General features: G+C 44.7%; 1 protein-coding gene across 1 annotated transcript in view; it reads right to left on the reverse strand.

The window, feature by feature from the left end:
• LOC109322400 (melanopsin-like) overlaps positions 1-25,432 on the reverse strand; it is a 57,465-nt gene that overhangs the window by 26,530 nt on the left and 5,503 nt on the right. Inside the window, exons 2-6 of the mRNA XM_019553478.1 lie at positions 17,870-18,003; positions 15,776-15,979; positions 12,288-12,459; positions 10,105-10,260; positions 7,840-7,947 (exon numbers count right to left, since the gene is read on the reverse strand). Coding sequence (XP_019409023.1) covers positions 7,840-7,947; positions 10,105-10,260; positions 12,288-12,459; positions 15,776-15,979; positions 17,870-18,003 — 774 coding nt within the window. The remainder of the gene's footprint in view (positions 1-7,839; positions 7,948-10,104; positions 10,261-12,287; positions 12,460-15,775; positions 15,980-17,869; positions 18,004-25,432) is intronic.

Genomic DNA, 25,432 nt, shown 5'->3' on the forward strand with positions numbered 1-25,432 from the left:
CTCCCACGTGCTGCATCCTCATGTGCACCTGGGACCACAGGCAATTGAGATGGGTCAAAGCAGCCTCAGCTGCCAGCCCAGCTGACTGGGGGCCTTGGGGATCAGCCTGCTAACTGGGGCTGCTCCAAGCTGGCTGGGGTATGTTTCTCCTTGTACTGAAGTTTACCCTTTGCAGTAAACGTCTTGTGTAGATGTGCCACCCCCTGGGCATGTCTACATGTAAATATTAACATGCTGCAAACACATATTAACATGCTGTTTACACATATGCCTGGGATCACAGCATGTTGAGCTGGATCAGAGCAGTTTTGGCTGGCAGGGGGCACAGGTGGTCAGCCTGCCAGCTTGGGGTTTTTCCCTCTGGCTCAACATGCTGCGGAGGGGTGGCTGGGGCATGAGGGTGCTTCAGCATGGGGTTAGCCGGCAGGAAGCCCTGACACTGAAGTATCCTTGTGTCCCAGACAGCATGTATATGTATGCTGCTGCAGACTAAAAGTCTTTGTATTTACAAGTACTATCCTTCTGTGGAATAAATTACTTTATTCCGGCCTAATAGGAGTGCACATGAAACATGTGGCATTTACTGCATATCTAATTAGTCAACTGTTCAGTAAGCATCTTAGATTAACCTACAAAGATTGAATTGATTCAACCTTGGGCTTTTTTGACTGCCTATAAGTTTGGCACTATGGAGACATGGTTGACTAGCTGGGGAAAATAGCTGCAAGAGTTTAGTGTAAACCAGATGCAGGGACCTCTAAATTCTTGCTGGATGCTGATTTCCCAGGTTCTCAATTCCTCATTCTCCCCAGGTACATAATTACTGATATATAACCATTAAAGACTGTATCTACACGTGGATTGGGTATATATTAATGAAAGGGATTGGTCATGAAGACTTGCCTTTCTCTACCCCCAGCTAAGTGCAGAATTTATAATAAGATATTTAATCCAGGTGCCCAAAGGTGAGGAGGTTATCAGTTTTTGCCTTCATATTAATTGTTTAACAACTGTTGAACTATGACAGTCTTTAGAAGTTATCACTTTGGTTTTGATTCTTGACACAGATTGCCATTCCTTATGGTAATGGGTTAAATGATTTTATGTTACTGTGATCAAGCACTTAGTATTCTCCTGTTTAACTCAGCAAAAAGATGGGATCTGGCCTCGCAAGTACATCTTTATACAAGGTTAACTCAGAATTTCTATAATTTTAGTTAAAAATGTATAGCAACAGTACCAATAAAGTTGGGAAGATATACACAGGATATACACTTATGCAAAGACTTCTAATGCAGGACTCAGCAACATATGGCCCACAGGCTGGATCCACCCACAGAGGTCAAAGGCTTTACCTGTGTCTGCACCTGCACTGAGGTTAATCAGTGAGGAGCTGTTCCAGGGCTGAGCAACTTCTAGTTGCACCTTTGCTGCGGATTCCTCCTACCCCCTAGCCTGCTCCCAGATACAGTATGGGCAGCCGTCCTGAAGCTGGGCACATTGCTGTCACTTCTTCCTCCCACATCCATCTCCCCCATATCTCCACACTGTGGTGCAGAAGTGACAGTAGCATAGATACAACTTTCAGCTGCTTGGTTCTGGCAAAACTCCGCACTGGTAGGAAGCTGCAACCATGTCCCAGACAAGGAGCAAGGTTTTGGGAGAAGCAGCAATAGCAGCATGGTTGCAGCTCTCAGCTACCTGGCCCTGGTATGGGTGTAGGGAAAGCCCATTGCCTCTGACAGGACATGAAAGCCACCCAACCTACATTTGATCAGAGCCTAATTGTTCCAGTCCATAGCTAGGAAAAGGTTGCTATTCGCTGCTTTGATATATTCCTTACAAACAACTCATATTATGCAAGTTAGCATTCACTCAGAATTTTTGCCTTTCTAGCAGATGTCTAAAACTGAAAGGCACAAGGACTAAACACCTAAAGGCACAGACAGAAGTGACAATTTTTGCTCGATTGGGCCCCTGAAAGCGCTCTACAGCAGTGACCAAACAGAATTGTACAGTTGCAAAATGCTTTAAAAGGGCCAAATTGCGCAAAAGTCTAAACCTTCATTGTGTGAGGGTTCAGATGAATACATTTCAAAACACAGAGTCTTCATTAACTTGTGTCTGCCTTCCTCCCAGCATCAGAGCTGTTCTCAGAAAAGCCAGAAAGGGAACAGAGGGAGTCTGGTCTGGGGTTTTTTCAGCCAGCAGTGGAGGGTGGGGCAGGTGGATTGGAGTGCCCCCACAAGGTGGGGGCTCCAAATTATGTGCCCTACCCTTCAGCACTGGCTTGGGAACCTCTAAAATGAGCTCCCTCTTTTGCCTTTCCCCCCATCCATTTCTGAAAACAGCACTCGGGCTGGCTGGAGGAGATGCTGTCGCTAGGGAAAACCGGCTGCGGGCTCACAGCCAGCAGCTAGATTCCCCAACCCCCCTTGTCCCTTGACCCACCAGTGAACTTCTGTTTGGTCCAGGGGATCACTGCAACTCAGAACACTTCCTGTAAAGCATTCTGAGTTACAGCGGAGAGCTGTTCTTCTGTCTGTGCCTTAAGAAAGCAAAGAACACAGGATCTACAGCAGAGGCGGGCAAAGTCCAGCTCGCAGGCTGGATCTGACCAGCAGTGGACTCCATTTCCCAGCAGCCCTTGCCCACATGGCTGGGGCCCGGCTTCATGGACACCCCAGCTGCTGTGTTGTGATAGCACAAGGCTGGGGTTGTCATGGAAACCGGCCATGCTGGCAGGGTGCGTGGCACCAAGGTCAGGGGGCTGCTCCAGAGCCACTGGGACCTTGCAGTGGGAGTTGCTTGGTCCAGGGTCAGGTCAGAGTCATGATCCCAGCAGCTCCAGAGCAGTCCCCTGTCCTGCCACACGTCCTGTCAGCATGGCTGGGGCCAATCTCCATGACAACTGCAGCCTTGCACTATCACAGCGCAGAAGCTGGGGTCTCCAGCCCCAGCCATGTGGCCAGGGGCTACTGGGAAATGGAGTCCAGCTGCCAGCCAGATCCACTGTTTTGCTCACCCCAATCTACAGGTTGCCAGCAGAGCTAAATGAACATGTATACCTTTAATAGGAAAGAACTTCCTGACATTGGCTGTGCAAATTCTGTACCTGTAGTCCACAAACCATTTGCTATTCGATGCAGTTTTTTGGGTTTCGGTTTACAGCAAAATGTCCTGTAAAAAGTTGTTTCATTTTTTAGATTTGTTAAAAATACTCCAAAACTTCCAACCAATTTGAACTGCATCTGAACCCTTTAGCTCATGATTCCTGACTCATGCATACTATCTAAACTCATCACAATCAAAAAGGCTAAAAAAAAGAAGTTGGTCTGACTCAAGTAAGTGAAATGATGAAAAGATTTTTTTATTATGGTGAAATAATAACTATAACGTCTCATCTTTGTAGTGTTCACAGCTGAAATATTGGCAGTATTTGCAATTCACCATTTGTAAGTTATCCACAAATAGACTGTTTTCATATATTTGTTCTTTATTCAAAACTATAAGAAAAATCATTTATGCAAATATATAGAACCTATAGCCTACTTGGAAACTATTCACTGGGTGCTTATGTCAGAGTTCGTTGTTTCCCGGGCACCACAGAATCATAGAAAGTTAGGGTTGAAAGGGACCTCAGCAGGCCATCTAGTCCACCCCCTGCTCTACAGTCACTAGAAAATGGTGCATTAAACTAATCTACTGCACAATAATTGCTGTGCACATGTAGACACTGATGCTTTACTGCATATTAGATTATTTTAATGCCCAGTAAAATGTCTTATGTAGTAGCAACCTGAGTGGAACAGACCTTGATCCCAAAAAGCAAGCAATATTTGATTCACAAGTATTTAGCAGAGCTGCTTCAAGATTTGGATATTGAAAGAGTGTTCGGCTATGCAGCCTCTCACTGGATCAGAGCTGGGTCAGCACTGTTTACGTGTGTACCTGGGAGTGCAGTATGTTGAACTGAGCTAGAGCAGCTGTGGCTGGCAGGGACCTGGGGGACAGCCTGCAGTTGCTCTGACCCAGGACATCATGCTGTAGAGGGGCTGGCTGGGGCATGAGGGTTCTCCAGTGTGGGGCTAGCCCACAGTCAGCCCTCACATTGAAGCACTGTCATGCCCCAGTCAGCCCCTCCAGCATCTACAAGTGTGCACACTAAAGAATAAAGTAAATACAAGTGCTTTCCTGCCAGGAGTTAATTAGTTTACTCCTGCCTAATAACACTGCATGTGTAGATGCGAAACATTTACTACGGAGCTAATTCATCAGTTCTATCTCATCTCAATCTCCATCAACATCTCATGCAGACGTGCCCAGTAACTACTAATTAGGCTTTGTACCTTACTATTTGTGCTTCATAATTTATTCACCTAAGTAACATGAGGACTCCCCAATCCACAATAGCTGCACAACCACTTACGGTGTCATTACTCCTGGAAATGCAGATTGGAAAGGAAGGGAGAAGATTCACATAGGGTGGGATTTTCAGAAGATCTAATTAGTGTCCTAACTTTGTTCCTATTTAAGGCTCTAGGAATCTTCTTCTAACTTAGATAAGGGTCAGAGCTAGTCATGGAGTCTAGCCCTGAGAGCCACAGGGAGAGGAGTTCTGGGCAGCACGACTGCAGCCAGGCTCCTGGTTAACAGCTGAGCTGGGATACGCGGCATTTGAGGCTTGTAGAAGGTACTATGGGGTGGAGGCAGTCTCAACTGGCCCAGGAGTAGGGAAAGAGGCCTGGGAGCAAGACTGGAGCCCAAGAACAGGGCAGAGAGAGCCAGAGGACTGGGAGCAGGACTGGAGCCCAGGAACAGGGAAAAGAAGCTCAGTGATTGGGGCAAAGGAGCCTGGAGATCAGGGCCAGGGGCCTACAGCCTGGAGAGGTGCAGAAGCAGGGTAAAGAAGCTCAGGGATTAGGGAAATGGAATCCAGAGAATGGCGCCAGGGCCTAAAGCCCAGGAGGGGTGACAGAAAGAGCCTGATAGGGTGGGATGTAGAGGCCAAGAGTAGCCTAGCCCACATAGGCAAATTGCCCAGGTGGGGAGTGAAGGTAGGGAGGCTGTGTTCAGGAGAGGCTGTGTTCATGCAAGGCAAAGTTACTGGGAGAGACAGGAAAGCCTGGAAATCACTCCAGGGAGTTGCTGAGGTAGGTGAAGTGCCTGGGCAGGGAGGTCCAGTCACAGGGACTGAGGCCATGGCACAAGAAGGATATGATTGCTACCATCTGCAAGGCATGGGCATGGTGTAATGGGTGGTTAGAGCCACATAATTAGTCCTTAAGGCAATGACCATGGACAACTGTGGTTATGACAGTAAGATCAAGCTTGGGAAGCCCTGGGGCAGCCTTTCTTTTTTCTAAATAGATAATAACTTCTAGGCATGGTGGGTGAGTGAAGGGGAGAGTGCCCAAAGAAAGCCAGACTACGCAAGGGCTGAGTGGCTACCCTTGGGATGAGTGCTTGTTATGCCTACCCATGCTGTTTTGGTTCCACGCTTGGCAATTAGCCACTGGGGGACCATCCCCCATCAGCGATCTGGTGCCTCCCTCCCCCGCCAGACTTGGGAGAAACCAGTTGCCCATGCTCCTCCATGTTATAATTAGAACACTCCAGCATAGGCTTACGACATTTTTTTAATGGTTGTGGGGGCACTTTATCTAAACCTCATCAAATGAGGTTTTGATAAAGCGTCCCATGGCCATTTTTAAATGCATGGGGGCTTAATACACATATTGGTGAGGCATTTTAATTAGAGCAGCTCTCTGGGAACTGCTCTAATTAAAATGTGCCTCCTCCCACCTCCGGAGCATGTGTATAGGCAGCCTTAGAGACTAATTCGTTCAGAGGCATAAGCTTTCATAGGTGACAACATCTGATGGAGTAGGCTTATACATTTTTGAATGAGTTAGTCTTTAAGCTGCAAAAAGAGACACTATGGACACATCTACATGTGCATATTAATACAACACAAATTCTGGTGTTTATTGCACCAGAGTTTATTTCTCCCGGGCACCATGTTTACATGTGGGTCTGGGACAACAGAGTGTTGAGCCAGGTTGGAGCAGCCTCAGCTGGCAGGGGGTCCCAGGGTCAGACTGCCAGCCAGGCTCAACGTATTGCAGAGAGGCTGGCTGGGGCATGAGGGTGCTACAGTTAGCCAGCTGGCAGCTCTCTGCACTGAAGTACCCTCATGCCCCAGCCCCGAAAGTGTCCACATATGTGCCGCTGAGCATGAACAAACTTCACAGCATGATAGTACTTGTATTGACAAGCACTAACAGGCTGTGGAGTGTATTAGTTTCCTGCCGCCTAATAGGGCCACGTGTTTAGACGCCAAAACATTTCCTGTGGTGCTAATTAAGCAACTCTACAGTAAATGTCATATATAGACACACCCTATAGAAGCTTCTCCCCTTCCCTGACAAGAATGAAATCTTAGACAATTAACACTGCCATCTAGTGGTATTATTATTCATATATTATAAGTACCTCTTCCATCTGCTTTGGCCAAAGACTTGTTAAACCGTCGCTTTATAAAAGATAGTCTTTAAAATACTTGCTAATGAGCCAAGAGAAATCCTGAAAAAACACTGATATAGAAGACATTCTTTTTCTATACAATAACGCCTTTTTATTTAAAATGGGTACAAGGACATCAGTTGCATGAAAAGAGGTATTTTCACTCGATTCTTGAAAGCCAAATGTTTTAGGATTTGTACAAATAGAATTGCTTCAACATCTCCTGAATTTCTCTCTCTCCTGACTGGAATAAAATTAAAAAAAACCCAAAAAACAACAAGAACAATGAAGAAAAATGATTACAAAAAAAATACAAAGTAGAATTTTTTCTTTTGCCCTTCCCAGCTTGGCAGCTTGCTTTTCACTGGCCAAGAGAAATTTCCATATCATGTTATATAATCAGATATGATAATTAGCTATATAGCATGTCCTGTGACACATGACATTCTTAAGGCCAGCGGTCTATTTGGGAACAATTTTATGGCAGCTGTCCACAAAGCCTCTAGGTTAGGCAAAGTTTGAGGCTTAAGCAGCTTCTGGAAAACGCAGTGCAAGTCTGCCCTGGCTTGGTACCAGTCAAAGGGATACCACATTAGCTTACTCAGTTATTAAGTACATTTTATGTTCTTTTGAGACAGACCACTGAAGGCCCAAGCACTTGGATGTATCCATATACAGGTTTTTCTCACTTTATGCTGTACCTGCATTCCTGGAAAACAGCACATAACTCAAATTCACATAAAGGGAACCCACTTTACACTGTAACAAATAGGGATAAGTTCCAAGACCTTGACTGTACTGACCCCCAGACCAATTTCTACCAGTTTTACAAGACAGTTTCGGTACTCTCCAACAGCAGACAGTACATGCAAACACATCATGGGGATGGCAACTACAGAAACATGTGTCGCAGGCAATGAGCAAGGAGCACAGATCAACACAGGAGACTATATTTTGGTACTCATCACTCCCACAGTGCACCGCACAAAGCAGTTGACTGCAGGTTTCCACCACACAGATCGCATAAGAGTGAATCCGCACATACAGAACTCATGTAAAGTGAGGGAAACCTGTATCCTAGATTCTAATAGCTGAAATGGTACTGTTTCAGCTATTTACACATCAAAGACCAAAATGTATGACATTCATAATTCTCCCACGCTCTTTCCCTCCTCCCCACAACTACATCCACCTCCCCTACATTTCTTTTGTTAGCAGGAGAAGAAAGAGCTGCATGTTATCAGGAATCATCTCCTGTCTCACCGAGATCATAGGGAAGTATATTTACCACCGTAAGTACGTGCTTTACTGTACCTGTATTTTGGGTGAATTATTGCATAGATGATAGGGTTGTAGATTGTAGAAGCTTTGGCAATAATAGCAGGCACAGATTTAGAATATGGTGTTAGGATGTCACCCTGGCTAAAATAAAAAAGTAACACAAAGTTACATAATGGATTTATATTATCTAAATTACTAGAAAACTATAACGCTTTCCTAAATAAATCAGTGCTATGATCCTTTGACAACAACTACATTTGAAAAGTTTGTTCCCTAAATTGCATTCCTTGCTGTGAATAAAAACTAGTGGTACTTGGCATATTTTGGTTACATTAATTAATTTGGGGAACTGGATGAGCACCCTGCAGTGTGTATTTTTTTTCTATTTCTGTGCTAGCTGGAAGCAGAAGTGGAGTCTGTAAACATCAAGAACAAGCGAATGGTAATAATCAGAAGGCATTCAAAATGAAAATCTCTCATGTGGCCACACAATACTGTTGCTTTCTATTCTGCATAATTAAGGATGTCAACGGGTGCATCAACATGAGATGGTTACTGCAGAGCTGCCTAATTAGCTCTGCAGTAAAGTCTCAGCATCTACATGTGCAGCCCTATTAGGCTGCAATAAACTAATTAACTCCACTGTAGGTTAGTACTTGTAAACACAAGTACTATATTACAGCAGCATTCTTTAGCATGTAGCAATGCATGTGTAGATAATAATGGGGCTGGCTGGGGCACAAGGGTGCTTCAGTGTGGGGACTGCCTGCAAGCTAGCTGCCACACTGGAGTACACTTGTACCCCAGCCAGCCCCTCCACAGCATATTGATCTGGGTTACAGTAGCCCTGGGCTGGCAGGCTGACCACCCCCTGGGCTGCTCTGAACCAGCTCAATGTACTGTGGTCCCAGGCACATGTGTAAAGGTAGCACCTGGGAACAATAAACTCTGGCATAAAACACACTGGAGCTTTCTGTGTTGCATTAATTGCACATGTAGACATGCCCTATGAGACTGAAATTCCAGTGCCAAAAAAAGGAGGAGAGCGAAAAGGAAAAACAGATTGAGAATAACTTTTACTGTTTTGTCATAAGTTATTTTAGCTGCAAGGTATTATCTAGTCACCGTCACTATCATGGACCTTTCACTAATATCAGTGGACTTGAACATGGACAAAGAGAGGAAGGGGTTCCTTATGGGGAAGATGCTTTTCAGGAGGCTAGAAAAATATACTTTCTTCTCCCTCTATTAGTAACTGTCTCAAAGATGGGTATTTGGGAGAGGTCATATATTAGAAAAGTGAGAAAAAGAGCATCTACTGGATTTATTGGCAAGGTTTATGCTACAAGAAATCAGAATGTATGCAAAGAAAGGAGGGGGAAACAACTACAAAAAACCACACAAAGTTAATCTAAGTATTGAAATTGAAATCCATTTCATCCATAGGGGGTACATCTACATAAGATGATTTATTGTGCATTAGACTAATCCAATGAGCAGTAAACCATCAGTGTCTACATGTGTGCAACAATTGCTGCTCAGTAGATTAGTCTATTGAGACATTTTCTAGTACCTGTAGAAACAGGTACTAGAAAGTGGCACATTAAACTAATGTGCTGAAGTGCATATATAGATGTTGACCAGAAGCAAACTGCTCCTGGTCAGCCTAGCCAGCAGGGAACCACAGGGGGTGGGGAAAATTGTCCCAGCTCAGCGGGACACTGCCTCCCAGCCATGTGGACATTGGGACCAGTCCCAATCTCTACAAGGTGGGGAGGCAGTTGTCTAGCAGCCAGGATAGCTGTTCCAGCCACATGGAGGTCAGAATGGGTCCTAATCTCCATCTGGCTGTGAGGCAGCTGCTCAGTAGTTGGGACAGCTCTCCCCCATCCCATGGATATTGGGACCAGCCCCTAAGGACCCCTGCCAGCCTGAGGCTGGCACCTGGGGGAGCTGGAGATCCCTCTGGCTGCTGCAGGGGGGCACATCAGGGCAGAAGCATCCCTAAACTTAACTGCTCCCACTGGGAGAAAATTTGCTCCTGACAGGCACATGTTCAGATGCATAAGGAGGCCCAGTCTAATGCTCTTGAATTTTCCGTGCAGAAAATTCAAGCGTATTAACTGCACATGTAAATGTGCCCTGGGATATTCTGAGGAATGCTTGAGGAATGCTACATTATCTCTAATCTTGTGTCAATTTAAAATCCTTTTAAATGCAGACACCCACTTCTTTTAGACTGCCACCCTAATAATACTTGATCTTCATTTACAAACCAACAAGACAGTGTCCACTTACCCTGCCCATCCAATCAAAGTGACACAAGCATATGGAGACCAGGACACAACAAACACAATAATGACCACAAAAGCAATTTTTGCCAATTTCCATTCATTCTTCATGGAATGTGAGAGGTATGACTTCCGACTGTAGGACCCTAGTTTCTGAACATGTCTGTGAGTAGAAGAACACACAGAAGTTAAAAAGAATGAAAAAAAGTTGGGAACAAGATGCAAAGCAATAAGTAAATATTGCAATAGCAATAAGTAAATGAAGCTCATGCCTTTTTGTTTTCAGTTATTTAGCATTTTAGATAGAAAAGTTTTGCTTTGCTACCACCTTATAGAGGGGAGAGCATAACAAAATGGCCCCAGAATACTCCATGAGATTAGAAAAGGAAGTCAGACATGGTATGCTTCCATGATATGCAGCCCCAAGAACTTCAGGACCTATCCCAATCACCACATGGCCGGGAGAGCTGTCCCAGCTGCCTCCCAGCCACGTGGAGATTAATATGCACATGTAGATATGCCCAAAGAGATCACTATTAAATAGGTAAAAAAAGAAGAAGCTTTTACACATGTGATTAACTTTAAGGACACATTTATGCATCTAATTAAGAATTTCTGCTAATAAGAATGGACCTAAATCCCCTTCAAGTCAATATGGGTTAAACATGTGCTTAAAAGGGTGACATAGGTTTTGTTGAAATGGGCCAACAGAACCTCATCACATTGAGGTCAATGGAAAAATAACTTCAACAGGCTTTGGATCAGTTCCATAGCAAGTAACATACAGAAACTGAGAAGAAAACCAACAGGGACAGATCTCCCCAGCTGATCTCAATACAGAATGTTTAGTTCAAATCAAGCAGAGACTAACCCATGTACACAATGTATGCCCCTTCTGTCATTTTTGCATGAAATGTGGCTAATTGCATGCATGTATGGATATTTTATATACCACTATTAATGACTTCTCCCCAAGTTCAGCTGAAACTAAAACAATCTCTGTAGAGTTCATCACAAATATATATATTTTTAATACATGAATATTTCCATCCATTCTTCATGGAATACATGGGGTAGGACTTCTGACAGTCTGCAGAGTGTTCCAAACTCAGAGAATGCATATCCTGCACTTTGCTAGATTTATTATCATACTCTCCTGGAGCTGGCTTCATCAAAGTTTTTGAGGCCATCCTTTAAGCACCGGAGAAAATGAGAGGCAGCTGTACATAAGAAAAATGTAATTTCAGCTTCTGTTTATTTGACCAAGTGGGGGCCAGCCTTTTTGGCAGGTTTGCCATAAATTATTCCTACACTCTCCGTGAATGCCACTTTGATTCCCTTCCTTTGCCTGATCAGCTGCCCTGCTTTCTGCTTCCTTCTCTGCACTCCCTCTGCAATTGCTTTGCTTTATGCTTCTTTCTTTGTGTTCCCTGCCTTATCTCCTGCTCTTTCTTCAGCTTTCTGGCCTATTGGATGCTGTTCAGCCTGTCTTCTCCCTGATCTGCTATGTGCCACATACAAAGGCTGTCTGTGACACTCATCACACTTGTGCCACACGTTGGCTCCCCCAATTTGACTCGATTGCTATCTGGAGCATAGAAGTAGAGATTTCCGGTTGTGATTATCTAGTACAGTAGCCAGCAACCTGTATAAGCTGCAGGCTGGAACAACCTGCCTTTAGTGTGATGTGGGCTGGGATGCTTCAGCGGTGCACTGGCAGCAGGGTGCTTTAGCTGTGTGCATGCCAGAGCCAGACAGCTAGGATCTGAGCCCACACTGCCACTGGTTCTCCCTACCCCCTATATATCCTAGTCTTCCAGCTGCAGTATGGGCACAGCTGGAAGCTGCCTGGTGGTTCTAGTGCTGCTCCATACTGGCTGCTTCTAGGGTGGGGAGTGATATCAGCATGGGCACAGCTTCCAGCTGCTTAGCCCCAGCACAGCTCCTCATTGCTTAGCCCCATCATGGGTGTGGGCACAGGCAAAGCCCTCTGGCTTCACAGGCCAGATCCAGCCCACATGCCATATTTTTCTGAGCCCTGTTCTAATACATTAAAAGAGAATATAATGTTCATTGTAAACAGCGTTATTTATTGATCAGAAGTCCAGTTTTATTTTCACTCAAAGAATATAAATATATGCTTCAGCACAGAAGGAGAAGAGCTTGAACTATTCTACTTGCCATGCCTACCTGCCAGTATTTCTTATGGCCATAAACATAGATAAATAGCAATGGAATATTATAAACAGAGGAATGAAAAACACACAGCAACACAGCATCATGGTATAAGTTCTGTTTGCTGGGGTAGTGGTTATGTAGTCCCAGGTACAAGATATCATCAAACCCTCGGGCACATAAGAACCTAAGAAATAAGAAAAGTAAACATATTATTTATACCCAAATTTGAGCACAACATTTGTATAGTGACTGGTCAAATACCTGGGCAATTAACAAATATATGGCGATGTTACATTATACACTGTCACACTCACGACTATACTATATCGCATAATCATTTATTTGGCAAACTGTTTAAATCCTCTCCTAGGATATGAAAAAGTGCTATTACAGAGAAGATACTGCCCTGCATCTATTCTCCCTACAAGTAAGAGCTTATTTAAAAAACTGCATTGTGCACAAACAAGAAGAAAACTGTTCATCTTCCATGAACAGCCTTTTAAAGCATTCCACACAATCAGTGATGGCATACTGAATCCTACCTGGGAGAACTTGTTGAACCCTACCAACCAGCTGCTTGCCAGGAGGTCATTTTCAGTAGCCAGGTCTTTAATAAACTTTAAACAGCAGATGTCTTTTAGAATTTCCTCTCCTAAAGCCATTTTAACCAAACATCTTCCGAATTTACTTCAGGGAAGGTTTCTCATTTTAAAGTGTTCATAGAAATCACCTGTCCATATTCTATTCAAGTTGTATGTCCACAAAAGTCTCATTCTACAAAGAATTCCCCACTAGTTTCCTTTACTAATCCATGTATCCCAAAGCAGCTGAAAAGATATACAAAGTAGCCAAGATCTCTCAGTGCTAGGGACATCTTCTGCTGTAGTCCTGAGTTTTGGTCTACTGACATAGTAGGCCTGACCCAGGATAACATACTTTCAGATACACACTTCTACGTACGTGCATATTAGAGCAAAAGGAAGCATCATTAGCCATTGCTAAAGCTGTCAACCTGCTTCTTTTTGGTCTCTGAGAACTTAAGTCTCTAGTCCCTTATCATGAATTGGAAACATGAAACGCGTAGTGCTATAGTGATAGCACCATAGCAGAACCACAGCGATATAACTTTAGCATCAGAATAGGAACCAGCACAGATGCCAATTAAAAAGAAAAAAAATGAATTAAGGTAAAAGAAAACAGTTTGAAGACACTAATGCTCACTTTTCTTTAAACTGTTATTTTTATTCATTGCAAGCTAAATTAGATATCTTCATTGTCACATTTTCAGTGCTGGAAAACCCTTTTTCCTAGATTAAATTAAATTAGCATTTTAATGCTTACTACCTCACTATGCTAACAGATGTCAGAGTGTTTGTCCTAGAAGCCTTGCTGTCTAATATCAAGCCAAGGAGAATTTAATATTTCTGTTTTAAACATCTCACTTCCTAGACTTCCCTATAGCAACAACTGTAACCCCTAATTATGTGCTTTTCATTCCTTTACTCAGGAAAGAAGAACAATGGAGGAAGTTGGCTCTATTCTCTGAAAAAAGGAAGAAAAATTACTAGTGTACTGGTGTAGTCTAATACCTGCCATATTTTCCTTTGCTTGGTATCCTACTGTTGTTCTGTGTATGTCCTTGAATAGGCCACTCCAAATAATTCCTGTCAATTCTTGGTGGTTACATTCCTTAAAAACCAGTATTTGGTAGGCTGTTTGTTAAACATATCTGTCCTGCCTGTATATAACTTTTCCTATAATGATGTTTGTTTCACCAAGGGACTACACATGAACTTTGATGTGAAGCTCACCAAAAAAAAAAAAATCAGTGAAAGGATTCATACTAAGTTCAGCATGTGAGCAAAACTTAAATATATCACTCTTTGCCAGATAAACCAAGAGGCCATAGTAAGTTTGTTACATATGTCCACAATTCTCCATGCATTTTCAACTAAATACAGTATTTTTCTTTTCCTGGCCAAACTTTATAAACAGGATTGCTGTACACTATTCAAAAACTATTCAAAAGAGGGAGAATTGAATTGTTCACAGTTAGACATACCTTAATTATATTATACTTCTTTAGGGTGAACACTGAGGTTCACTATTACCTAGTTTCAATAACTTGGCCCCAAGTCTGTTGCTAGAAAAGCTCCATATCTGAGATGGGCTAGAAACAGATGTCTTCCGTGGAGTGCAATCAGCTGAAACACAACATGTCATGGCATAGCTTATCGCAATCCAGGGATGTCTATAGATGTCCCTGGTTGCTGTGTCCCCGGTGTTGGTGAGCAAGAGAATCCACTGTGAAGTGGATTTCTCCATGGTTGTAGGCACACCTGGGGAAATCCTCAGCAGGAGGATTCTGCCTGCACAGGGTGTGTGCCTGCAAGCAGGGAACTTTCACTCACAGACATGCACCCTGAAGCCCTGCATTTTCCTGCTTAGTGAGACATCTGGGTAAGTGGCAAAAGTGAGGTAGGTATACTCCAAGAGCTTGAGGGGGCCAATTCTGCCCAGGAATTTCCATAGTTTGCAGGACTGGGCCCCTCAAGCCTCAGAAACTCCTGCCCCATGGAGGCTGAAGAGCTCAGGCAATATGAAGGCAGCAATAGAGCAACCCAATTTATTAGTACCTTATGTCACAGCAACAAATTAGAACACTTGTGGCATGGCAGAAGGCACGGACATCTGTTTGCTTTCACTTTGTGCTGCCGTAACATTTTTTATGGCGGCATGAAGATGATGTCTGTTTCCACCCTTAGATACTGTTAGCAACAACTTCAAGGACTAACACAGCATGTGCTAAGGTACACTTTCATTCTATAAGATTGTTTGCTCTGCTTAAGAATAGCTGGTAAAAAAAATGAATGTCTGTAATCTTACACTTCAAACTCAGTAGAGGGTAAAGACTTATATTAGCTACCTATGCATAGTATCACAGTGTGCAGAGAATAGAGATTGAGTAAAAGATTGCAAAGGTGTGTTGGCAAGACACAAATATACTGTACAGTGGCAAACCTCTAGGTTGGGGGTGTCAAACCCATTTGGTCCCATGGGCTGAATGAGTGGCATGGGGCCAGTCTGCAAGCTGCGCTAGACCTAAAGACCAGCCCTGCATTCCAGATCCACAGCTGCCACAGGGCTGTGCAGTGCAGTCCTGGAGCTGCCATCACCACCAAGCTATACAGCATAGACCCTGCACCCCAGAGCAGCATGTGAGGTGTGAACTAGAACGGGTGCCCTGTGCAGCATACAGAGCTATCCAGCAAACCCCGTGTGCTGCCCGTGGGTCACTTTGAGACACACAGGCAGCACCAGAGGGTTGATGATATGGGTCTACAGGTTGAATGTTGACACCCCTGTCCTGGGTAGTAGCTATATCCACTCAGGAATAATACATGAAAACTGGCTGTTTGCATGCATCTCTGACAAAGCAAAAAAGTGCTACAAGTATTGAAGTGAAGAATGTGCAGTGTAAAAAAGAGTAAACAACATACTCCACCCAAATAGTGGAGCCATGCTCCATCCCAGTGAGTAAAGCCAGACAAGAACAATGATCTGTGCCGTGCGTCTCTTTGAAGTCCATCGTATGGATTGCAGCGGTTTAGTGATCACAAGGTAGCGATCAACAGAAATAGCTAATAAAGTCATCATTGAAGTGATTCCAAAGAGTGCTCCACAAAAAGCATACAGCTCACAACCTGAAGCAGAAAAGGGGAGTGTAAATTTGGGGAGGGTTTAAACAAATGTATGTCCACTCTCAGAATCTGAGGCAGTAAGTTTCCCATTTGTGATCACTCTCTTCTTGATCTGAGACTTGTCTTCCATTAGAGGAAGACTTACAGATCTCTTGTATCAATTTTTAAAATTATTTAATAAAACAAACATAAAAATAGAGGTTGTGAAGATATCTTCTCCCCATCTTTACTACAGGCGGGGACTGAAAACCCCTGGTCAATGGAAAACTGCCTCAAAGAAAATTCAATACAATTTAAGCTACATTTTCCTGGACTACTGCCCAGTATAATGACCTTAACTGGACGGAAACATTTATTTGCCTCCTAATGACAAGAAGAGATACAAAAAAACAAAAAAAACAAAAAAACCAGAAACCCCTCTGATTTACATGAATTAAAAGGAGTACTGGCTCTTTTTATTTTATGGCTATTTAAAACACCAAATGGAAAATATAGCCATTGGTTCTATTAAATATTGAATTTTTTTAAGTTCTATTTTTACTTTGAAACAAAACAATTTTCCTGCTACACAGACAAAGACAGACAGAGCTTCAATTTACATGATTTGATCTGAGAACAGAGCCAAACAGTCAATTGTTTTTTGGGATTTTCTGTGGTACCATCTCATCACAGATGATAGTATACCAGGCAGAGGACATAATTCAAATGACACAGTGGGTGTGTCTACCTGAAACCTTTTACTACATATTAGACTAATGCACAGCAAAGCATCACCATCTACATATATGCAGCAATTACTGCACATTAGTCTAAGGTGTCATTTTCTAATACTGGTAAATACAGGTACTAGAAAAAGGGGCATTAAACTAAGGCATCAAAGCACACATGTAGATGCTGACTGGAAGCAAACTGTTCCTAGTCAGCCCAGGCAGCAGGGAGCCACAGGTTGGCCCCAAGCTCTGTTCCCCACCTGCTCCCCAGAGCAGTTCCAAGCCTCGCAGAGCTGGGAGCAATGTCAGGCAGGCAGGGAGCTGGGGACAGCTAACCACGGAGTGGCTCTGAGCCCTGTGGAGGTGCTCTGGGGAGCAGGTGGGCAGCTGTCCCCAGCTTCCTCGCCACTACTCCAGGACTGACTGCCCCATGCCCTCTGCTAGCCTGAGGCTGCCCCCAGTGCCCCCTGCCAGGAGGATGCTTCAGGGGGGCAGAGCAGAGCAGGAGATTCCTAGAGTAAACTGCTCCCAATGTAGGTGTACATTCAGACACGTTCCCGAGAGCAGTTTAATGCACCTGAATTTTTTGCACAGAAAATTCAGGCACATTAATTATGCATGTAAATGCACCCAGTTGACACCAAAAGTAATCATGTCATCATCAGAAGCATGGAACTTAAGTTGCATAAAACAAGCAGGATTATCCTGACAAGAGGATGATTTATATGAGAAAAGCAGACAGGCTTTGGAGTGGTATTTAACTAAAAAAGAAGACAAGACTAGCAATATTGTGAATTTTATTAATATAACCCTGTTGCTGGTGCAAATAATAGGTTGTTTCAGGACTTAATTCACCACTGTGCTATTCAAATTGTATAATGTGTTTCTATTGCCATCAACAGCCTAAAAGTCAAGTGATGCAATGGTGAATGAACCTTTCAGTTTTGAACCAGAGTTTGCACTATTTTCGAACTTAAAAATGACATTTTTTCCTTGTTGTCAGAAACAGTCTCATTCTGTGACACTTTCCTTGGTTTATGGTTCCTAGGCCTAGTAATGGGTACCAGAGGACATTTTTGAATAAATGCATGAATTTCAGCCAATCAAGGGGAAGAAAATCTATCTTAGCAAAACCATCCTACCAGTGAAGGCTGGAGTGATATAAAGTAGAGTTGAAAAGTACCTATGTCTCCAAGTATCCATTCTTTGTGCAAGCTGTTGATAAAGGAAACAGGAGCCTGAGAAGCAGCCATCAGAAAGTCACTTATAGCCAAATTCATTATGAAGTAGTTTTGTGGTGTCCTCAACTTCTTGTTGCTTAAAATTAAGACAGATAAATGTATGAATGTATGAGTATGAAAGGAGATCAAATGATACTTTGTTCATGAGTCTCACATTATAAAGCCACAGAACTGTTCATAGAGAAAACTAGTGTCCACATAGCTACAAATAGCCCAAATATAACAATGCAGCATGTCTTCTTGTTAGCACTCTAGTGTTACAATATTTGCTCTATTTTCATGCCCAGAGAACTGTTACATCACAGTTACAAATCCTTGAAGATGTAGGTTCAGTATGGAAATATTGGGAAGTCTTTACTGCCTTAGTGCTATATAATGTAACAGGTGAATTCTCATTATCATCATCATGATGACCGTGTTCACACCGTAATCTTTCCATGACCTGCTGAAATACATCACAATACAAGTACAGCAGCCTGCCTTAACCACTGTATTTCCTTAAATAGAAGACAACACTGATTATAAGATGACTCCCCAATAATTAGGTTCTCTATATAGAAAACTTACAATTTAAAAAAAAAATCCAAGTATAGAACCTAATTATTGGAGATTCTCCTTGTTTTTGTCCCATGCAAAAAATGGGAAAGAGGGGCACAGCTTGGGTCTGGGAGTGAAGAGAAAGTAAAAATGTATGCCATTTAGTGGCTCACTATGACTTGAAGAGGAGTTGGTGATAAGGGGGACTGCATTTAATGGGCACTACTTTATGCCTTATTTAGTTAGGCTGCGCTGATCTATTTTTGTGGTAGCGTTCCATCAGCATATTTGCCCAATGTAGGCTATGTGTTTTATAGTCATATTCAGTGCTGGTTGCAGTTAATCAAATTTCATAGATGGTTTCCATTGCTGAGCGCATGCTGCTTTTAGTAGCAGTTTAATGACAGAAAATGCATTTAGTGAGATTTCCTTGTATGCAATTATGAGGGGCTTGTTTTGAAAAAAAAATCTCATCTTGTATCTGAGTAAATATGGTATTTGGCATATCCCTTCTCTGAATATGCTCTCCAGGCTGGCCACATCCCTTTTGAAGTGCGGCGCCCAGTACTGGATGCTGTACTCCAACTGCAGTCTGACCAAAGTCGCACAGAGCGGGAGTATCACCTCTCTGGACTGGCTTGAGATGAACCTTTGGATACATGACAAAGTATGGAGGGCCTTGCTGGCTGCAGTCTGGCATTGGCAGCTCACGTTCATCTTTCTGCCTCTGTGCTTTCAAGACGGGAACTCCCCAGCCTGTATGTATGCTGTGGATTCCTTCTCCCAAGATGCAGCACCTTGCATTTGTCTATGTTGAACCCCATCCTATTCTCATCTGCCCACTTTTGTAGTCTGTCTAAATCTATTTGCAGCCTCTCTCTCCCTTCAAGTGTGTCCACCTCACCCCACATCTTAAGTGTCATCAGCAAACTTGGACAGCGTGCTTTTCACCCCCTCGTCTAAGTCGCTGATGAAGGTGTTAAACAGTGCAGGCCCAAAGACCGAGCCCTGAGGTACCCCACTGCTCACCTCTCGCCAGTTTAAGTACAACCCGTCCACCACAACTCTCTGGGTGCGCCCCATCAGCCAATTTTTTACCCATCCAACTGTGCAGGCATCAGTGCCACAGTTGCTTAATTTATTGATGAGGATGGGGTGAGAGACAGTGTCAAAGGCCTTCTTAAAGTCTAGAAAGACTACGTCCACGGTGACACCATCATCCAAGGATTTAGTTACTTGGTCATAAAAGGCAACCAGGCTAGTCAGTAGGACCTGCCTTTGATGAACCCATGCTGACTGCTCCTGAGCATGATCTCCGCTGCAGGCCCCCCACAGATGTGCTCCTTGATGATTCTCTCCAAGATCTTCCCGAGCACTGAGGTGAGGCTTACAGGCCTATAGTTACTTGGGTCCTCCTTCCTCCCTTTCTTGAAAATTGGGACCACATTAACCTAACCCCTGGCACCTGGGCAGATGACCACAAATGCTCATACAGTTGGGCCAAGGGCTCTGTGATGACCCCTGCCAGCTCCCTCAACACCCTTGGGTGGAGGGCATCTGGACCTGCAGATTTAAAAATGTCTAGCCCTTGCAGAAGAACCCTAACTACATCTTCACTGACTGAAGGCCTGACAGAGCTATCCCCAAGGTTGTCCCTACCTCTGGTAGGTGGGATATCCTGGTCCCTGTTCAAGAAAACAGAGGCAAAGAAGCTGTTAAAAATATCAACTTTCTTGTGTGGTGTAGCCACAAGATTACCGTTTGTATCTTGCAAGGGCCCTACATTGCCTGGTGCCCTCTTCTTGCTCCCAATGTACTTGAAAAAGGACTTTTTGTTGTCCTTAATCCCGGACGCTAGCCTAAGTTCCATCTCTGCCTTGGCCTTCCTAATAGTCCTCCTACACTCATGGGCTGAAGAGTACTCCTCATTGGTGATAGCTCCTCGCTTCCACTGGTTGTATGCCTCCCTTTTAGCCCTCAGGCACTGCTGAATGCCCTTGCTGAGCCAAGGGGTTTTCTAAGCACCCTTACCTCACCTTGCTTCTCTCAGGGACTGTTATCCTTTGGGCCTGGAGGATTGGCCCCTTAAGGTATGACCATCCCTCATGGACTCCCATCTCCTCTACCTTCTGGGCCCTCAGTACCTCCCCCACTAGTCTGCTAAGCTCATTGAAGTTAGCCTTTCTGAAGTCAAGGGCTTTAGCCTTGGTGTGAGCTCTTGACACCCTACATTGGATAGTGAAATCCAACAGGTGATGATCGCTATTGCCCAGGTGGTCAAGGACCTGCAGTCCCCTCACCAGGTCATCCCCTGTGGCCAGGACCAGGTCCAGCAAGGCATTAACCCTAGCGGAGCTGTGCACTTCCTGGATAAGGTGAAGGTCCTGTAATACAGCCAGGAACCTACGTGAGTGGTCAGACCTGGCTGTCTGCTCCTCCCAGCAGATGTCTGGGTACTTTAGGTCACTCATGACAATAACATCCCTTGACCTAACCACCTCCATAAGTGGACAGGAGAAGTCCTGGTCCAGCTCTTCCCCCTGGTTGGGTGGTCTGTAGTAGACACCCACCATAAGGTCCCTTTCACCATGCCCCCCTTGTAGTTTTACCCATAGTGTCTCTGCCCGACCCTCCTCTACCCCGAAGCTAATCCTTGATGATGTGAGGTGCTCTTTGACATAGAGCGCAACCCCCCCACCTTTCCTCTCTGTCCTGCCTCTTCTATATAGGGTGTATCCTTGAATGTCCACTGTCCAGTCGTAGGTAGGGTCCCACCAGGCTTCTGTGAGCCCTACTAAGTCTGGGTTCTTACTCACAATCAGGAGGCACAGTTCCCCCTGCTTACTCCCCATACTACGAGCATTAGTGTAGAGGCACCTGAGGCCTCCTGAGGGTGCATGTGCCTCCCTCCCACTCCCAGGACAGTATACTTGCCTGTATACTAATGTTAGGGGGTTGGGGAATAAACAGAAGCAGCTAGTCCTTCTGCTAAACAAAAACAACTACGATCTCATAGGGATAACAGAGACCTGCTGGAACTCCTCTTATGACTGGACTATGGGTATAAATAGCTATACTCTGTACAGGAGAGATCATGCTGCAAAATGGGGCAGAGGGTGTTGCTCTCTATGTGAAGAAGAGCAACAGGTCCCTACAAGCTGAGATTGGCACCCAAGGAGTACAACTGGAGACCCTTTAGGCTAGAATACGAAGGGAACATGGTGAAGGGGATACAGTGGTAGGAGTCTACAACAAACCTCCAAATCAGGAACATGAGCTTGACCAAGAATTCACCAAGGAACTGGCCGGGGCTGCATGCTCTCGGTGCATGGTTGTCATGGGAGACTTCAACTACCCCAACAGCTCATGGGATGAGCACCCGGTCAAATTCAATCAGTCTCAAAGCTTCCTTACATGTGTGGATGAGTTCTACCTGTCTCAAGAAGTTTATGGGCTGACAAGAGGTAAGGCACTGCTGGACCTGGTATTGGCCAATCTAATCAGTGACCTAAGAATCAAAGGGAAGCTGGGTGACAGTGACCATGAGTTGATCCCTTTCCATGAGCTGATCCATTGCAAAACTGGCAAATCAGCCAGCAAGGCAGTAATCCTCAACTTTAGAAAAGCTGACTTTCATAAGCTCAGGAGGCTTGTTCTTGAGGCCCTGAGAGGCCATGATATCACAGGGAGGGGAGTTCATGATGAGTGGTTGCTCCTTAAGGAAGTGATCCTAGAAGCACAAGGGGAGTCCATCCCAATCTGTGGGAAAGATGGTTAAAGGGATCAACAACCCGCTTGGCTCAAAAGGGAACTCATAGACCTCCTGTGTGTAAAAAGAGAGGGTTATAAAGGATGGAAGACAGGAAGCATCACTAAGGAGGAGTTTTCTGCAGTAATCCATACCTTCAGGGAGTGAACTAGGAAAGCCAAGGCTGTAACTGAACTCCAACTGGCTACACAAATCAAGGACAATAAAAAGTCCTTCTTCAGACATGTGAGGAGTGGAAAGAAAAGCAAGGGCAACATTGGACCCCTGCTAAACCAGCTGGGGCAGCTGACTACTGACACCCAGGAAAAAGCCAATCTGCTTAATGATTACTTTGTGTCAGTTTTTCACCAGCCCAAAGGGACCATCCTGCCTAGCATGATGTGGGATGACCAGGGTGAAGGTGAATATATGCCCACCATTGGCATGGATCTTGTGAGGGAGACTCTTGAGAGGCTGGACCCCCACAAATCAGTTGGTCCAGATCGATTGCATCCAAGAGTGCTAAAGAAACTGGCAGACATCATAGTGCAGCCACTGGCAAGGATATTCAAGAACTTATGGCACTTGGGCGAAGTACGTGAAGATTGCAAGAGGGCCCATGTGGTGCCCATCTTCAAGAAAGGGAGGAAATGAAGACCCGGGAAACTACAGGCCAATCAGTTTGACCTCAATCCCTGGGAAGATTTCGGAAAAAATGACCAAAAAAATCCTTCTTGACAAGCCAACAAAAGGCAACATTTTGAGGGATAGCCAGCATGGGTTTGTTGCGGGTAGGTCTTGCCTGACCAACCTCATTTCCTTCTATGACCAGGGGATGTATCACCTGGACAAAAGGGAAGAGGTTAATACATTTTATTTTGACTTTAAAAAAGCCTTTGACCTGATGTCCCATGATGTCATCATGGAAAAACTGGTTAACTGTGGGCTTAACTACTTGACAGTCCGATGGCTGGCGAACTGGCTCTGAGGTCAGACCCAGAGGGTGGTAGTTGACAGAATCAAATCAATGCATTCAGTGACTAGTGGTGCCCCCCAAACTTCCATTCTCATACCTATACTCTTTAGTGTCTTCATAAATGATCTGGAAACTGGTGTCAGAAGTGGACTGGCTAAGTTCACTGATGATGCTAAACTTTGGGGAAGAGTGTCCACACTTGAAGATAGGCTGGTAATCCAGGCTGACCTCTATAGGCTTTCAAGGTGGGCAGATGAAAACCTGATGGAATTCAATACAGAGAAATGTAAGGTACTCCACCTCAGGAATAAAACCCTGCTTCACACTTTTGGCTCAGCACTGCTACACTTGCTAGCAGCGTGACTGAAAGACACTTAGGCATCATGACTGACCACAAGATGTACATGAGCCACCAACGAGATACCACAGCTGGCAAAGTGAACAAAACTCTGGCTTGCATTTACCAATGCATCTCGAGCAAGACCCAGGATGTCATCTTCCCACTGTACTTGGCCTTGGTGAGGCTACAGCTGGAGTACTGCATCCAATTCTGGGCTCCCCAGTTCAGGAAGGACATGGAAAAGCTTGAAAGAATCCAGAGGAGAGCCACGTGCATGATCAGAAGGCAAGAGAATAGGCCTTATGAAGAAAGGCTGAGAGCTATGGGATTCTTCAGCCTGGAGAAGCACAGGCTATGGGGTGACTTGGTGGCAGCCTATAAGTACATAAGGGGTGTGCATCGTGATCTGGGGGAATGCCTGTTCACCAGAATACCCCAAGGGATGACAAGGTCCAATGGTCACAAATTCCTGCAAGACCATTTTAGGCTGGACATAAGGAAAAACTCCTCTAATGTCTATGCAATCTATGAAACACACCTGCATTGCCACATACGGATGCAGTCATGCGTCCTCTGTACTGCAAGGGTGCACTGCCCATGCACTGCTCCACTTTTTTTTCATGGGGATATCCAGGGGTCAAAAAAACCTGCATAGAAAAAAAGGCAGAGCACCACATACATGGGCACTGCTGAAAAGTGGAGTTGGGCTGCCTAGAGCAGTACTGTGGATGCCAGCCAGGCTCTGCCTCACAGGATCACCACTGCTGTAATCCCAGGAGGCCCCCAGGACCCCAGGTAAGGCTGCTGGGTCCAGCATAGTGCTAGCCCCAGCTTCCCCTACAACCCCCGTGGTAACTTGCTGCACACCGAAGCGCACGTAGCATGGGCATTCCCCAGAGAGAAGCAGCAGGAGTGCACCTTGTCCCTAGGGAACCAAATGTATGTGCTCGTCTGGATGCAGCCGTGCAGACACTGACCGGGAGCAAATTTGCTACCAGTTAGCCCCAACACTAGGGGACCACCGGAGACAGGGAACTCCCCTGGTTCTAGCACTGCTTATCTCCTAGATTCCCCCAAGAACCAGAAGCCAGGCAGCACCAGGCTTGGGTTGAAGTGGAATAGCACCAGGCAGCCCTTCTCTGTGTGAAGAAGCCCTCTGGGTATGGGGCTCTACAGCAGCAGCTATCTCCCAGCCCCATACACATCAGAACCCCTCCTGATGTGTATGAGGCCAGGAAACAGCTCCTGCTGCAGCTGGCAGAATTCTTATGGCCCTGTGCACATTGGGACTGACCCCCACGCTCCCTGCCAGCCCCCAAACTAGCACCCAGGGGATGCCTGGAGCTGTATCCTTGGACCAGGCTGATCCCGCTTTTGCCAGATCTGCTCCCAACAGGTAGCTTGTGTATACATGCTCCCAGGGAAGGCTAACTGCACAGTATTTTACTACATAGTAAGCCTTTATGGCATTAATAGTACATGTAGATGCACCCACAATAAAGCTAGGTTATGCAGGTTACAGAAATTTAATGCTTTTTCATCCTGAATTCATATCAAACATATCATTTTCTACCTTTATATTTGTATTGGACTATGCTTATTGTGTATATTACAATATACAAGATAAAACCTGTGGGCTTTGAAACTTTAACTTTACGTATTGGGACTGTGCACCCTTCAGTGGCTGCATGACAATGTGTACAGTATCAGAAGAATAACATAGGCTTTTTCCCCAGTAGACTGTAAACCCTTCTGGTCAGGGATTACCAATCTTCTGCCTTTGTAAAGAGTTTATCATACTAGGTGTCACCAAAATATACCGTATTTTTCGGACCATAAGACGCACTTTTTTCCCCCCAAAAGTGGGGGGAAAACGAGGGTGCATCTTATGGTCCGAAGGTGTG

Source organism: Crocodylus porosus, unplaced genomic scaffold (assembly GCF_001723895.1).
Source record: "Crocodylus porosus isolate Cpor-Errol unplaced genomic scaffold, CroPor_comp1, whole genome shotgun sequence".
NCBI lineage: Eukaryota > Metazoa > Chordata > Crocodylia > Crocodylidae > Crocodylus > Crocodylus porosus.